Source organism: Ictalurus punctatus, chromosome 9 (genome assembly GCF_001660625.3).
Source record: "Ictalurus punctatus breed USDA103 chromosome 9, Coco_2.0, whole genome shotgun sequence".
Taxonomy (NCBI): Eukaryota; Metazoa; Chordata; class Actinopteri; order Siluriformes; family Ictaluridae; genus Ictalurus; species Ictalurus punctatus.
In genome coordinates this window covers 26482501-26496327 of record NC_030424.2, presented here as the reverse complement: position 1 = coordinate 26496327, position 13827 = coordinate 26482501, and the positions used below count along the sequence as shown (strand labels likewise).

The 13827-nt window shown below is 41.8% G+C and overlaps 1 protein-coding gene across 1 annotated transcript in view; it reads left to right on the top strand.

The window, feature by feature from the left end:
• Positions 1-2415: 2415 nt before the first annotated feature.
• Positions 2416-13827, top strand: part of pdzd8 (PDZ domain containing 8) — a 63662-nt gene continuing 52250 nt past the window's right edge. Inside the window, exon 1 of the mRNA XM_017476545.3 lies at positions 2416-3470. Coding sequence (XP_017332034.1) covers positions 2656-3470 — 815 coding nt within the window. The 5' untranslated portion in view covers positions 2416-2655. The remainder of the gene's footprint in view (positions 3471-13827) is intronic.

Below are 13827 nucleotides of genomic sequence, written 5' to 3'. Positions count from 1 at the left end.
TTGCTGCTGGGAAGTGGTATTAGTGAGGCCAGTAGGGGGCGCTCACCCTGTGGTCTGTGTGGGGCCTAACGCCCCAGTATAGTGACGTGGACACTATACTGTAAAAAACAGCACCGTCTTTCGGATGAGACGTTAAACCGAGGTCTGGACTCTCTGTGGTCATTACAAGGTAATGGCCAAGCATGTCTCCAGACCTAAACACTATTGAGCATCTGTGGGGCATCCTCAAACGGGAGCTCATCCCACTCTGTGATGTCATCATGGAGGAGTGCAAGAGGACTCCAATGGCAACCTGTGAAGCTCTGGTGAACTCCATGCCCAAGAGGTTAAGGCAGTGTTGGAAAATAATGGTGGCCACACAAAATATTGACACTTTGGGCCCAATTTGGACATTTTCACTTAGGGGTGTACTCACTTTTGTTGCCAGCGGTTGAGACATTAATGGCTGTGTGTTGAGTTATTTTGAAGGGACAGCAAATTTACACTGTTACACAAGCTGTACACTCACTACTTTACATTGTAGCAAAGTGTCATTTCTTCAGTGTTGTCACATTAAAAGATATAATCAAATATTTACAAAAATATGAGGGGTGTACTCACTTTTGTGAGATAATATATATATCCACACAAACGATTGCAACTGTACACCTCCACAGTGCCTCTATAAGGTTGCTCTACCTCATAAAATGGCCGATGGGTATAGATACAACATAGGTGCACATAATAATTGTGTTTATCATTGGGTGTATCTTGTACCAAGCACTTTATGTGATCATATAACACTTCGTGAGAAGTTGTTACACTTGGCTCTAACATTGCTTGTCTACATCATACCCTCTGAGCTCAGGAGCAATAAAATAGCAATAAGCAGCCTTCAAGCTGTTTATTGCTCTAGGAATAGTGTAATGAATAATGTAAGACCAATTCAGGACATTAATAAACAGGGCTATAATGTAGAAAACCCAGACCTAACAAATCATTTTCTTCTTTATTCAAGAAATAAAGCAGCCAGTAAAGAAGGAAAGTGACACAGCACCTCGCAAGCATATACTGTATATACTTTCCAAGCATATGGGGAACACTGGAAGGGATTTTGGCACTAATTAACTTTGTGTGGGGGGATGGAAAACAGGGAAATTGTGCAGCAGTGAGAACAATAGAAATTCCAGGATCATACACTGTAGGTAAAAAAAAGGGACACAGATAGATTAGTTCTTTATATTTGTACCATATCGGAATGGATTACTGGATTGGCTATCAAAAGTGGACTAAGGTTAGATGTGTTTAGGAATACGAAGACACTGGTGAAAGTGTTTTGTGTGTATTGAGAAAGCAATGAAGGCTTTTTGGCAAGTAACCTTAGCTAATTTCCCATATAGCAAACTGAAGTGGTGCTAATGTTGGGCAAACATCAGTCATTCTGTTTAGTGCCAACATAGGCGCAATGTAATTCTGTCTTTCAGGCAAACATTTGGCCACCAGCCACCTTTAAATCCACCAATGTTGGCTCGAAGTCAGCCATTCACCTATGCCAACATTGGTTCATGCTGGCAGAGCTGTTAAGAAAAGTGCTCCTTTGCCAATGTTGGAACCAATGTATAAGGAAGGCCATAACAGCCTCCCAAAACAGACGCTGGGCAAATAACGTTTTGCTACCTTGAAATATTCCCTACATGATCAAACTAGTTGTGTCTGTTAGCATTTCAATACAATATCATACATCTAATATAATAACAGTTAATATTAATAAGGCTCGTTAATTTTTAACTGGCTGTAATGGCTTAATAATTGATACAGTTCGCTGGTAATGTCTTTACAATATTTAGACCTATAGTACATCACACTCCTGTTCAAAATTAAAGGCTAAAGCAGTATATCACGTGATTTAAAGCCTTTTTGTTCTGTTTAATTGTATCATCCGGGGCATTAACTGCTAAAAGTTAACACATTGTGGATTTCAGTAACGGTGAAAAGCAGACCGTGAGCAACGATTAAGCCGTCTCAGAGGTAAACGAGCCTTACAGGTCACGTGATTGTGTACGGCAATCCAAAACGGTACTGTACTTTTGACGTCCTCTATACTGCTGAGAGGAGTAGTGTGCAATTGTACGGTGTATATAACACTTAGAACGCATGGATTTACATCCATTAATTTGTTTTCCCTATATGTTCTACATATCTTCCAGGTTATTTGTGCACATAAGAAATAAATATTTAAAAAAAATAAAATTTAAAAAAATCCAGTATTGCACCTTTAAAAAAGAATGTGTGTAAAGCTCGATTTCGGACGCACGATGTAACCACGCCTTGACGTCATGTCGATGACGCGACGTCCGTCCGTCCAATCGGGTGTAGCCTGGAGAGTCCAAGGCTTGGTCTCGTATGGACTGCTACTTCCTACACAGGGGCACTGTCGAGTTGTAGGGAGGAACCCTACGTAGCGCTCTACGTAGCGCTCTACGTACCGCCCAGCGGAGGATTTGTGACCAGGCCCAGGAAAGAGGCAGGCGGATGATATGGCAGCTTTATGAGCGTCCAGGTGGAACTCGCTTTGTGTTGAATTCGCTTTTAACAGCGACAACATGACGTCGATTTAACGAGGCGGCGATATTAATTTTTAAATAAAGAATAATAATAATAATAATAATTAAAAAAATGATTTACTTGATCTTAATTTCGGCGTTTACCGGGGCGGTGGTGACGCTGCTGCTACAGCTCGCGCTGCTGTACCGGAGGAACCCGGAGCCCGTAGCGGGGACGGTGCAATACGTCAAAGCGGTGCCTGATCCGGCGCTGAAGGACTACTTTACAAATCCGCAGCAACCGGACGCGTCCAAACAGCCGATAGACGGTGCGTGTGGAGTGCCTCCTGTTCCTCCTCATCCTCCTTCTCCACCGCTGCAGGATGAACCGGAGACGTGCGGCTTCCTGAACGCGATCTTCCTGTTCCTGTTCCGCGAGCTGCGCGACACGCCGCTGGTCCGCCACTGGGTCACCAAGAAGATCCGCGTGGAGTTCGAGGAGCTGCTGCAGACTAAGACTGCGGGCCGCCTGCTGGAAGGGCTGAGTCTGCGCGACGTGTCGCTGGGAGACTCCGTTCCCGTGTTCAAGACGGCGCGTCTCGTCCGACCCGTGCCACTGGACGACGGCGGCATGCCCGAGGAGCTCAGCTTCGAGGTGGACCTGGAGTACGCAGGCGGCTTCCACCTGGCCGTCGACGTGGACCTGCTGTTCGGCAAGTCCGCCTACCTGTTCGTCAAGATGCGGCGTGTGGCCGGGCGCCTGCGCCTGCGCTTCAGCCGGCTGCCCTTCACGCACTGGTCGTTCGCCTTCGTGGAAGACCCGCTGGTCGACTTTGAAGTGAAGTCGCAGTTTGAGGGCCGCCCGCTGCCCCAGCTCACCTCCATCATCGTCAACCAGCTCAAAAGGGTCATCAAGAAGAAGCACACCTTACCCAACTACAAGATAAGGTCCTTTACCCTGCCTCTTTTATTCTTTTTATCCCCAGCAGTACACGCTCAAAAATAACCCCTTACCCTTGTCACTGGAATGGTCAGTGTCCTCAGGTGGACACGGTATCCACATTTCCAGGTGAAAGGTCTACAGATTAAAGCTGCAAAAAACAAGAAAATTTCAGTTTAACACTTTAAGTGTGTACGTCAGAGAGCCACACCACAACTTCTTTATTATTACTCAAAAACGTCCGCACTGAAGATTAGTTCAGTTTGTACACGCACTGATCCCATGATTAGAAACGCTGTACTAATACCGGGTAGGGCCTCACTTTGTTCTTTAAACCGCCTCGATGTGTTGTAGAATCACCTCCATGAGATGTTGGAAACACTCCTTTGAGATCTTGGTTGACGTGTTATTGCGTCATGCAGTTCCTGCGGATTTTTCAGGTGCACTTTCATGCTCCCGTTCTACCACATCGCATCCCAGAGGTGTTCTACTGGATTCAGATCCGGTGAAGAACGTTGACCTCGTTGTGATGATCACGAAACCATGGATTTAACGATACATCCGTGGTCCTTAACTTCCAATTATGCACCTTAATTATTTAAATTAGTGAAGGTAAAAAAAAAAATACCGTTACAGTGATGTACTCTTGATGGTATCGACCCGGTGACGAGGAAAATTACAGTCCGGTACCTTTTTATTTTCTTCTCAGCGTACATTTTTATTTAAAAAAAAAAAAAAAGGTTCCTCCAGGGTTTTTTGAATAGTGACGAATTCGACTCTATGAAGAAAATGAGTTCCTGGGAGATATGTCACGGGTTCTCTGGAACGTTTGCCTGGCATTCCTCGATGTTCTTGACACGCGAGTGTTTAATAAAAGAAGCCAGGTATGGATCAGGACCTAGTGGAACCTTCATGTTCATAATGTAGAACTTTCTAAGTGGGTTCTGCTTTACAGGTAGAACTTTTTAAAGGTTTCCCCAAAAGGGAATGAGTATATATTACATGGAGAAGTGTGTTTAGGGGTTCTAGTTTTCTCAACGGGTTCTACTTTGAGCTTTGTCTAAAGGGGAAACCCCTTCCTCAAAGGGGTTAACAATGTACAAGGTGCTATATGGAACCTTTTTCTGGTAAGATATTCTGTATCTAGAAGAATAGGTTCGGCGAGCGCAAATCTGCTGCGTCTAGACGCACCACCATCTTGCTCTCGAGAATATAGTGGACATGCGTATTATTTATTTATGTATTTTTTTTAAAATATGACATGATTCCTTAAGGATTCATTGTGTGGTTTAGGGTTCTGGCTTTCTAAAGAGGTTGCGATTGGAACTGTGTGAGAGAGGAAATCCCTTAAGAGTTCCCTCAAAAGGGCCCACAAGTAAAGATACCTGCATGGTTCATGTTCTTTTCTGGCATTGTAGATGTTTAAATCTTTAAAAGGATGTGGACAAATTCTATGTAAAGGCACATAAAGGGAATTTGGGCCTATGTGGTAAGTCAGATGTGGTTTGGTGATTTCCCTTTAAAAAGAAACACTCTTCATTCTTCTCAGAAGACCCATTTTCATGCACATTTCACAGCGTGCTTCTAACGTAGCACCGAAAAAACCATTCAGTGACTTCACACCCTTTGGGTATTTGGATTGTTTTGCGAAAATGCATTAGCATAAAATCATTATATTATAATATCTCATCACTGCATAAACTGTATATTAGAGCTGTCTTTGCTTATAGGAGGTAACTTTGGCGGATACTGTTTTGGATGGCAAACATGCAGAAAACATTTAATGGTGGTAAATGGTCTGCTCTTAGATAGTGCTTTTTTAACTTTAGCGGTTCCAAAGCACTTTACACTAGTTCCCATTCACACACACACACCAATGGAAGCAGAGCTGCCATGCAAGGCGCTAACTTGCCATCGAGAGCAACTTGGGGTTCAGTGTCTTGCCCAAGGACACTTCGGTATGTGGGGTCACGTGGGCCGGGAATCGAACCCTACGATTAGTGGACAACCCGCTCTAGCACCTGACCCACAACCACCCACAAGGAATGTTCCTTAAGTGATGACGTGTGTCCTGTGTTTTCATCAAACTGTGCTGACCAACATCCTTTCCATGTTTTAGCTGCGAATGGTTTAGAGACCCGTCATCTGTCGTAGAGCCGGTCACTCCAGGTCTTAATAAGCACCCGAGAAGTTGCTTTTAGCTGAGGTTGAGAAAAAGTTTCTGTTGAAAAGCTGGTTCTGGGTGGAGTAGCAATCGTGCTACACGTGTCGCCTGGACGTTCGAACAGTGCCTCGGGGTTTGCTTCCCTCTCAGAAACTCGCAGTCACGCTGTCAACCTCTTGTGAAAATAAGGTTATTAGAGGTCATGTTTTTTTCCCGATACAGTCTATATGCAGTTTCATACTCGGTTCATTTCACTGCCTTGACTGTCATGAAGTTGATTTATTGTACTTATAACAGCACGTCCCGAAGTCTTTTATTCCTCTTGATATTTAATCAAGAACGGCTCGTCATCCTTTTTATCCATTTAGAGTTACGTTAATGTTGTGGGATGCCCTTGAACCATGTTAGTTCCTGTTATCACTTACAGCAATTATAAAACCTCCTACACTGACTTCCTCCAGAAGTTAATGAAACAAAAATTTCAGCTTGTCACGTTACTGAGAAACTACAAAGCACTGAAGACTAACTGTTACAACGCACTGACACTGGAGACTCCTTCCATGACCGTTACATAAACCCTGCCATCACACCCGAGTTTTGCATAACTTTGCAACAGAAGCATGCAGAGAGCACGGGTAGGGTGAGGACGTCAGTATCTGATTAGTATCGTACTGATGTCAGATCTGACTATCAGATCATAATAAAACATCTGAAATGGGATAACCATAATAAAGTATAATCTCGATAAGTAGAAAGCTCTAAAACGGCCACATCTTCATTCCTAAGCAGATGTACGAACATGCACGTGCGCACACACGCCCTTACATAGTCATGTGATAAAATAAATACACCCCATGGAAATTGTTGACATTTTTGACATATTTGGACAAGGAAACAGTTGATCCTCTTTGAAACAGTGCATATCAATAAAGTTGATGTACTCTAACAAAACCAGAAGGAAAAATAGTCTTTTTCAGTCATTTATTCAACAGAAGTATGAATAGACGTGATATTCTTCTGTGGAAAAAGTAAGTATACCGTTGGCCTCAGAAGCTGGTATTGCCCCCTTTAGCAGAAATAACTTCTTGTAGACATTTTACATAATTGTCCACCAGGCTTGCTGGAATTTTTGACCACTCTTCTATGCAATATTCTTTCAGTTGCAAGATGTTTGAGGGTTTTCTTGAATGTACTGGCCTGTTTCACATCCCCCCCGCAACATTTCAATGGGATTTAAATTTGGACTTTGCCTAGGCCATTCAGCAACCCGTCATTTCTTCTTTTTGAGCCGTTCCTCGGTGGATTTGCTAGTGTGATTAGGGTCATTATCCTGTTGGAAGGTCCATTTTGGTTTCAATTTTCGGACAGATGGCCTCACATTATCTTCAAGCACTCTTTTGATGTGATGCAGAATTCATAGTTGATTCATGAATGCAAGCTGTCCAGTCCCTGAGGCAGGCGAAGCAACCCCAAACCATAACATTTCCACCACCATGCTTCACAGTTGGTATGAGGTGCTTCTCCTGAAAAGCTGTCTTTGGTTTGCAACAAACATTTCTGCTGTTACTGTGACCAAACAACTCTATCTTTGATTCGTCTGTCCAGAGCACATTACTCCAAAAGGCCTGGGCTTTACCTATATACTCCTTTTCAAACTGTAGTCTTCCTCTAATGTTCTTTTTATACAGCAAAGGCTTTTTCCTGTCACATCTCCCATGCAGGTCAAGTTTGTGCAATGTCTTTCTGATTGTAGATTGTAGAACTTTGACACCAACAGTTGCAAGACTTACTAGCAGATCCAGTGATGGAATTTTGGGGTTCTTGGAGACTTCATTTTGCATCAGACGGTCTGCTCTTGGGCTGAATTTGCTGGCACGGCCAGGCCTGGACTAACTGGCAGTCGTTTGAAATCTGCGGCATTTGTAGATGATTTTCCTTACAGTGGAATGGTGTATTTCAAATCATTTGGAGATCTTTTTAAATTCCTTGCCAGACTCATAGGCATCCACGACTTTATTTCTGAAGGCGTTACAGAACTCTTTAGATCTTGGCATGATAACACCACACACCTCAATAACAAAGGGAACACCAGACACTGGATATGAGAGGGGTATAAATAAGACCCGTTCCACCTGCATTCCCTAAGCAGGTTCTAATCACTGGCACACAATCCTGAACACCTGATGTATGGGTGTACTTACTTTTTCCCATGTGACTGATCTGTTTTTTGCTCATTTTATTGTGAAAATTACTGCAAAATATCAGTTTTATGTCTCATTTGAGCATGTCTCGACTTCATTACTAGGCAGTGTTTCAAAGAGGATCAAATGTTTGCTTGTCTAAATATGACAAAAAAAACCCAACAATTTCCATGGGGTGTACTTATTTTTTCCCATGTCTGTACGTTTACTAAAAACACGGAGACTACAGGAATATATAGGATAATAGTCCATGAATGTGGCATAGATGCCTGCAGATGACTTGCTTAATCATCCCCCCACAGGCTAGGATGCATTGTGTCCTAAGATGTTCCTTTAAATTTTCACCCTGATTGGAGAACTCCAGATATGTCTGGGATTCAACATGCATACGTTTTCTCTTGGTGCCAGACAGGATATTTTTGTGTCTGCCCTTTGCGATAGCTAGACTGCAGTCGTCTCTACTTTATCTGTCACCGCTGCCAATACATAATCTCTTCTAGGAGCTTGATAATGTTGGAATTTGGATTGTGTTTTGGTGTCTTCATGCAAGTTCCCTTCTAGGCTATTCGTCCTGAGAATCTAGTTATATTCATGTACGTTTGGTCAACAGTGCTGGTCTGAAGTAGCTCGGTGTCAGAGGTCAGTGGGTTAATTTGTTTTAGACCACACTGAGTTTGGGATTAAATTTGTGCTCGGGATTTTTTAAATTTAATAATTTATCTTCAGTATTATTATATAATATTATATCAGTTAGGGTGGCAGTGAATTCGAAGCCTATCCTGGGAACACTGGGTGTGAGGCAGGAATACACCCTGGGTGAGATACCTAGACATCGCAGGGCACCATGTACACACTCATTAACACCTGGGGCAGTGTGAAGTCACAAATCTACCTACAGTACCTGCATGGTTTTGGGAGATGGGAAGAAACTGGATTGAACCAGGGACCCTGGAGCTATCCATTGCACCGTCATGCTATGCACATTTTTGTAATATTTGACAACGTTCTCGTAAAATATCTGCTTAGAAGACAAACTCCGGTCTCTGTGGTGCTCTAGGTTTGTTGAATGGACGAAAAATAAACCAAATTTGGACCACTGATGTCCAGCCTATCAAGAGATCAGGAGACTGTCAATCATGTAGCCTGGCTGTGCTTGCTTTTCAAAACTACTGCCAAAATCACTGCTTTTACGCGCTCCCTGCTACACTGTGTCTTGATGTGACAATTAAGTTATGAAAATTTAATAGCAGAACATGCCTACAGCTGCTATTAAATATTTATCTCACTATAATCATCAGTCCTTTTACTCGTTTCATATTGTAATAATAATCAGGTATTACTGCTGTTTACTTGTACTCATCTTCTTAGGAAGCATCATCACTTCTGAACCTGTGGCATGTTTACTAGCTTCACATCTATTAGATATTTCTATAGTTAGTGCTTGTATTAAAAGCAAATTAACATGGCTAGTTAGGAGGTTACATGAAATGTTATCCCCCCCGCCCAAAAAAACCCCCCACCACACAAATAAATAAATAATTTACCTGTTTGCCATCCAGAAGGGACAAAGTGACAGTGGAACGCAAAGGGGACGATGTTATCACGGATATCTAAGTATTTTTCAAGTACTTTTTATTTATAACGTATTATAGTTCAGTAATGCTAATAACAAAGTCTGTTTCTAGACTGGTCTAGTTCTCATGCATTTTAGGTCAGGTTCCTGAGGCACTTCTAGTGGAAAACAATGCTCTCGGTCCACATGTCTCGAACATCCTGAGCGAATGCCGTTTTGTTTTCGTGCCGCCAGGCTTCAGAAAACATGACACCATTTCCAGTAAGGAAACATAGTGATTGTGGATACTCCCTGGTGGATTGTGGGATTTTTTTTCTTTCAGGGAGCATTTTGCGATTGAGACGGCCCTTAAACTGGCCGACTTCCTGATCAGTGTCCTGACTACTGAACCAGGGAGCTGATTGAGACGCACCCTGATTATGGTCTAAAGCAGGGGTTTCCAGTTTTTATCCAGAAGGGGCTGGTGGGGGTGCGGGGTTTTCATTCCGATCAAGCAGGAGCCACACCTACTTCCACCTGTTTAATCACTTGAGCTTAACTTTCAATAGACTATCCAGTGTGGCTTCTGCTTGGCAGGAATGAAAACTTGCACCCATACCAGCCCTTTCTGGATAAGATTGATAGATAGACCCCTGGTCTAGAGGATGATTTATACACCCTAGGTATAAAAATACGAGCTATAGTCTCTAAATGTACACCAATACAAGGTGTTATAACAGGGGTTTGTAATAAAATGGCCTGTAAGTGAACACAGTGTATAAAGATCCTCACTACCAGATCCAAAGACAATGTTAGAATGATAGATAGATAGATATAATTAAGTATCACAATATTATATTTTAGTCATCTCACCCACCCCTGTCTGTCTGGTTTCTTAAGATCTGGGTTTTCTTTGGAAAATGTATATTTGGCAGAAGGTAACTTGGTAAAATTCTGGTTGATTTATCCTGAAGGTCCAGGTGTTGTCTGAAGTGTGTACGCCATGGTTGTGGTCTGTGTTCATCTACGCAAAGTGAAACGTCCATATTGTCGAGGTGGCGTTATTGTTCCAGTAAATTCCACCAGCTCATTTATAGAAATATCGAACCGGCTTGGACTCCACCCTGGGGACGTATTTGGATCTCCTTGCTCCCTCGTTCGCCTCTGTATTGACTTTATTTGAGTGTGCTAAGGGCATCAGCAGGGCAGTAGAACAGTACTTTTCCACAGACGCGCTGCCGGTGCCGGTTCAGGTAACCAGAAAACCTTGTTAGGAATCTGTCTGTTTTTCTATTCTTTTGTAATCAGGTGTAGGCTTCCTGGGTGACCTCATCATAGACAAGAAGTACACACAATACCCTTTTGAATAGATTTCTCACTTTTCACTGGTTATCGAGTGTAAAACTGCTTATCGGCCATTTTGTTGCCCGTTACCATTTTATTCTCATTTCACGTGTTGAAAATGAGTTGTTTACATTATGGACCGTCGAGTCACAGTTGGAATATTTAATCTAAGTTCGAAGAGTTCTATGAATCTGTGGACGCGTGTTTGGGTTTCGTATCACAGAAGTCGTAATCTTGCGATGTTTTCTGTGAGGAAATGCGTTTAAATGACGTTCTTGGAAGGAGACGCCAGTGTCAGCGGTTTGTAAAGTTTTCCTGGCGACAAGCTACAGTACGTTTTGTTTTCGACCTATTCTCTTGAAGATAAAAAAAAAAAGTTCCCCCATTTAAATGTAACTAGAAATGGATGAAATTTCCAGTATGATTTTATGTTCTTTTCATAAATTGTAATTGTTGGCAAATTGCTGTGGAATTACCTACTGTAAACAACTCAAGTAGAGAGACAAGATAACTCTGTTGTCCAACTCCACTCACTGCTGTTTCTTCTCTATATGAATACCTTTTTTCCCAAAGACGCACTTCAGATTTCTTTCTTTCTTTTTTTTTTTTAACAGGCCGAATGCGTGCAGCATAGAAAATCGAAGCTCTTCGTCATCGTCAACTTCATTACAGAGTCTATTATTAGTGCTGCAGGAGCTTGAAGAGGAATGACCTTTTCTAATGGTTATGTATATGGCCAGACTGTAGACTGCACCAGTGTGTAGTAAATGCAGGCATTGACGGAGACACGAAATAGACAGATGGATAGCTGAGGTCCTCAGGCCCGCTTGCATTGTGTGTGTTTTTTTTTTTTTTTTTTGGTCTGGTTGGTAATTTCACTTCTTCTCTCATCACATGAATACAGGGTCACCTGCAGTACCACAGCATTAGCACTTGTCAGTTCATAGACCGTGAAAAGCTCAGCGTAAACATAGGGGTTTATAGTAGGGTGTGGCCATGCACAGGTTAAACAGTGTAATAGGATAAGGAACTACTTACACTGGTAATGTTATACTTTTATACTACACCAGTTTAGCTGAACTAACACAAACATTGTTTCTAGGTATAGCTCTTATCATGTAATATGTTCTCATATATATAAAAATAAATAAAATCGGAATATGGCTGCAACCCGAATGTAGACCTTAAACGGAATTTGATGTGCATGTATGCACAGTCTGTAGCTCCACTTTGCTTTGGGCCCAATAACACCACCCCGGCATTATTATTATTATATATCTATATATTTTACAGTTATTTTCCTTTAATCGCATGCTCCCAAGTGTTTTAGTCCTTACCCAAGACCACTCTGTATGCATTTAGCTGATGATTTTATACACCGCGACTTAGATTTGAGACGGGATACAACAGCTTAAAGTTTAAAGGTCTCGCTCAAGGACTCCACCATGGCAGCTTGGCGGTGCTGGGAATTGAAGATCTGATCTGTAGCGCAAAGGCTTAACCACTGAGCCACCACTTCCTTCAGCTTTGGTAGGACTTTCTCTCGTGACTCATTTGAACAACTCGGTAGTACAGGTTTAATGGCTGTAGTTTCGAATATGCCAAGTAAAGTCACTTTATTTATTTATTTATCTATCTATCTATCTATTTATTTATTTATTTAAATACATATTCACAAATTTCACCTTGGGTGTCTAAGTTCTGCTTTTGAACTGTGGGTTTGGAGTAAACGGGTTATTTGCTCAGAGCAAGGAAACGTGTGGTAATCGCACGCACGATACGGATGTTGTCGATGGAGTTTAGATTGAAAAATACGGTCATGTTCTACTACATCCTAGCATTAATGCCCCAGTTTAAGAACCTACTCAAGAAGGATTTGATATCACAATACACATAAAGCTAATGGACAGTTATTGTACTGTCAGATTTACACGGTTTCACTTTTAGTATGTGTTTAAAACAAATTAGGATCATTTTATTTTATTTTTTAAAGTACTTACTGTAGCTTGTGTCAGTTCTTGTGCTTGAAGCGACTCCAAAAGAGTGTGGCTTTTTAAAAAAAAAAAATCTTTAAGCGTTTGTAGTTAGGTCAAAGAGTGTATTATTGTATCTAGGAGCAAAACAGCATGCAAATATGATTCGGCTCAACCCAAGTATGATCGTTTCCATGGAATCAACTGCTCACGCGGGGCTGGTGTTAAATGATGTATTAGATATTTCACAAACGTCTTGTTAAGAAGATTGTACAGTGATAACAGTGTAACCATTTCACTTATTCTTATGGCCATATCACGGTTTCTTTTTTTCCCTGTACGTTTCCATTTTTTGGGGGAAAAAATAGAGCTCTCCAGCTCTCTCGATCACTATGACCTTGTGTAGGAGATCAGCGTTCGCTCCGGATAATACGAGCTCGGTGGATTGTAGTGTAGCTCCAACATCCTACCTTTTCTGATAATGTACACACACACTGATTCAGCATTTAAGTTCTGCCTTCAATTATACAGTACACCGACCCAATGCTGTTTGAGAGGACAAGTGCGTGCTCACAAACACACACACACACACACACACACACACACACACACACACAGAGTTCTGCAGCGATCAGCTTGCTGCAAAGATTTGTCGACTTGTCATGAGATCAGTTCCAGTGCTACACTCCTTGGGTTTTCTCTCTCTCTCTCACACACACACACACACACACACACACACACACACACACACACACACACACACACGCTCGTGATCATCAAGCACAGTGGCATGCAGTCACATTGATTTATTGTGTAGAGTTTTTAATTAATTAATTAATTAATTAATTAATTAATTAATTAATTTATTTTTAAAGTAAACCCCAAAACAGCTTGTGACTTCTTGGATCTGAAGATCCAATCTTCTTAGATCTAATCTTAAGACCGATCTTATGACCTCAGCAGTCATGGAGCAGGTAACAGTTTAACCCCCCCCAAACTACTGAAGTACAAACAGGAAGAAATGCTTCTCGAGTTCTGTGGTAGAACGGTATGTTAAAAATGCTGTCAGTGTGCAGATTAACACTGGTGTCTTAATTATACACACTTAGAATAAAGGTTGTTTTCTTACAT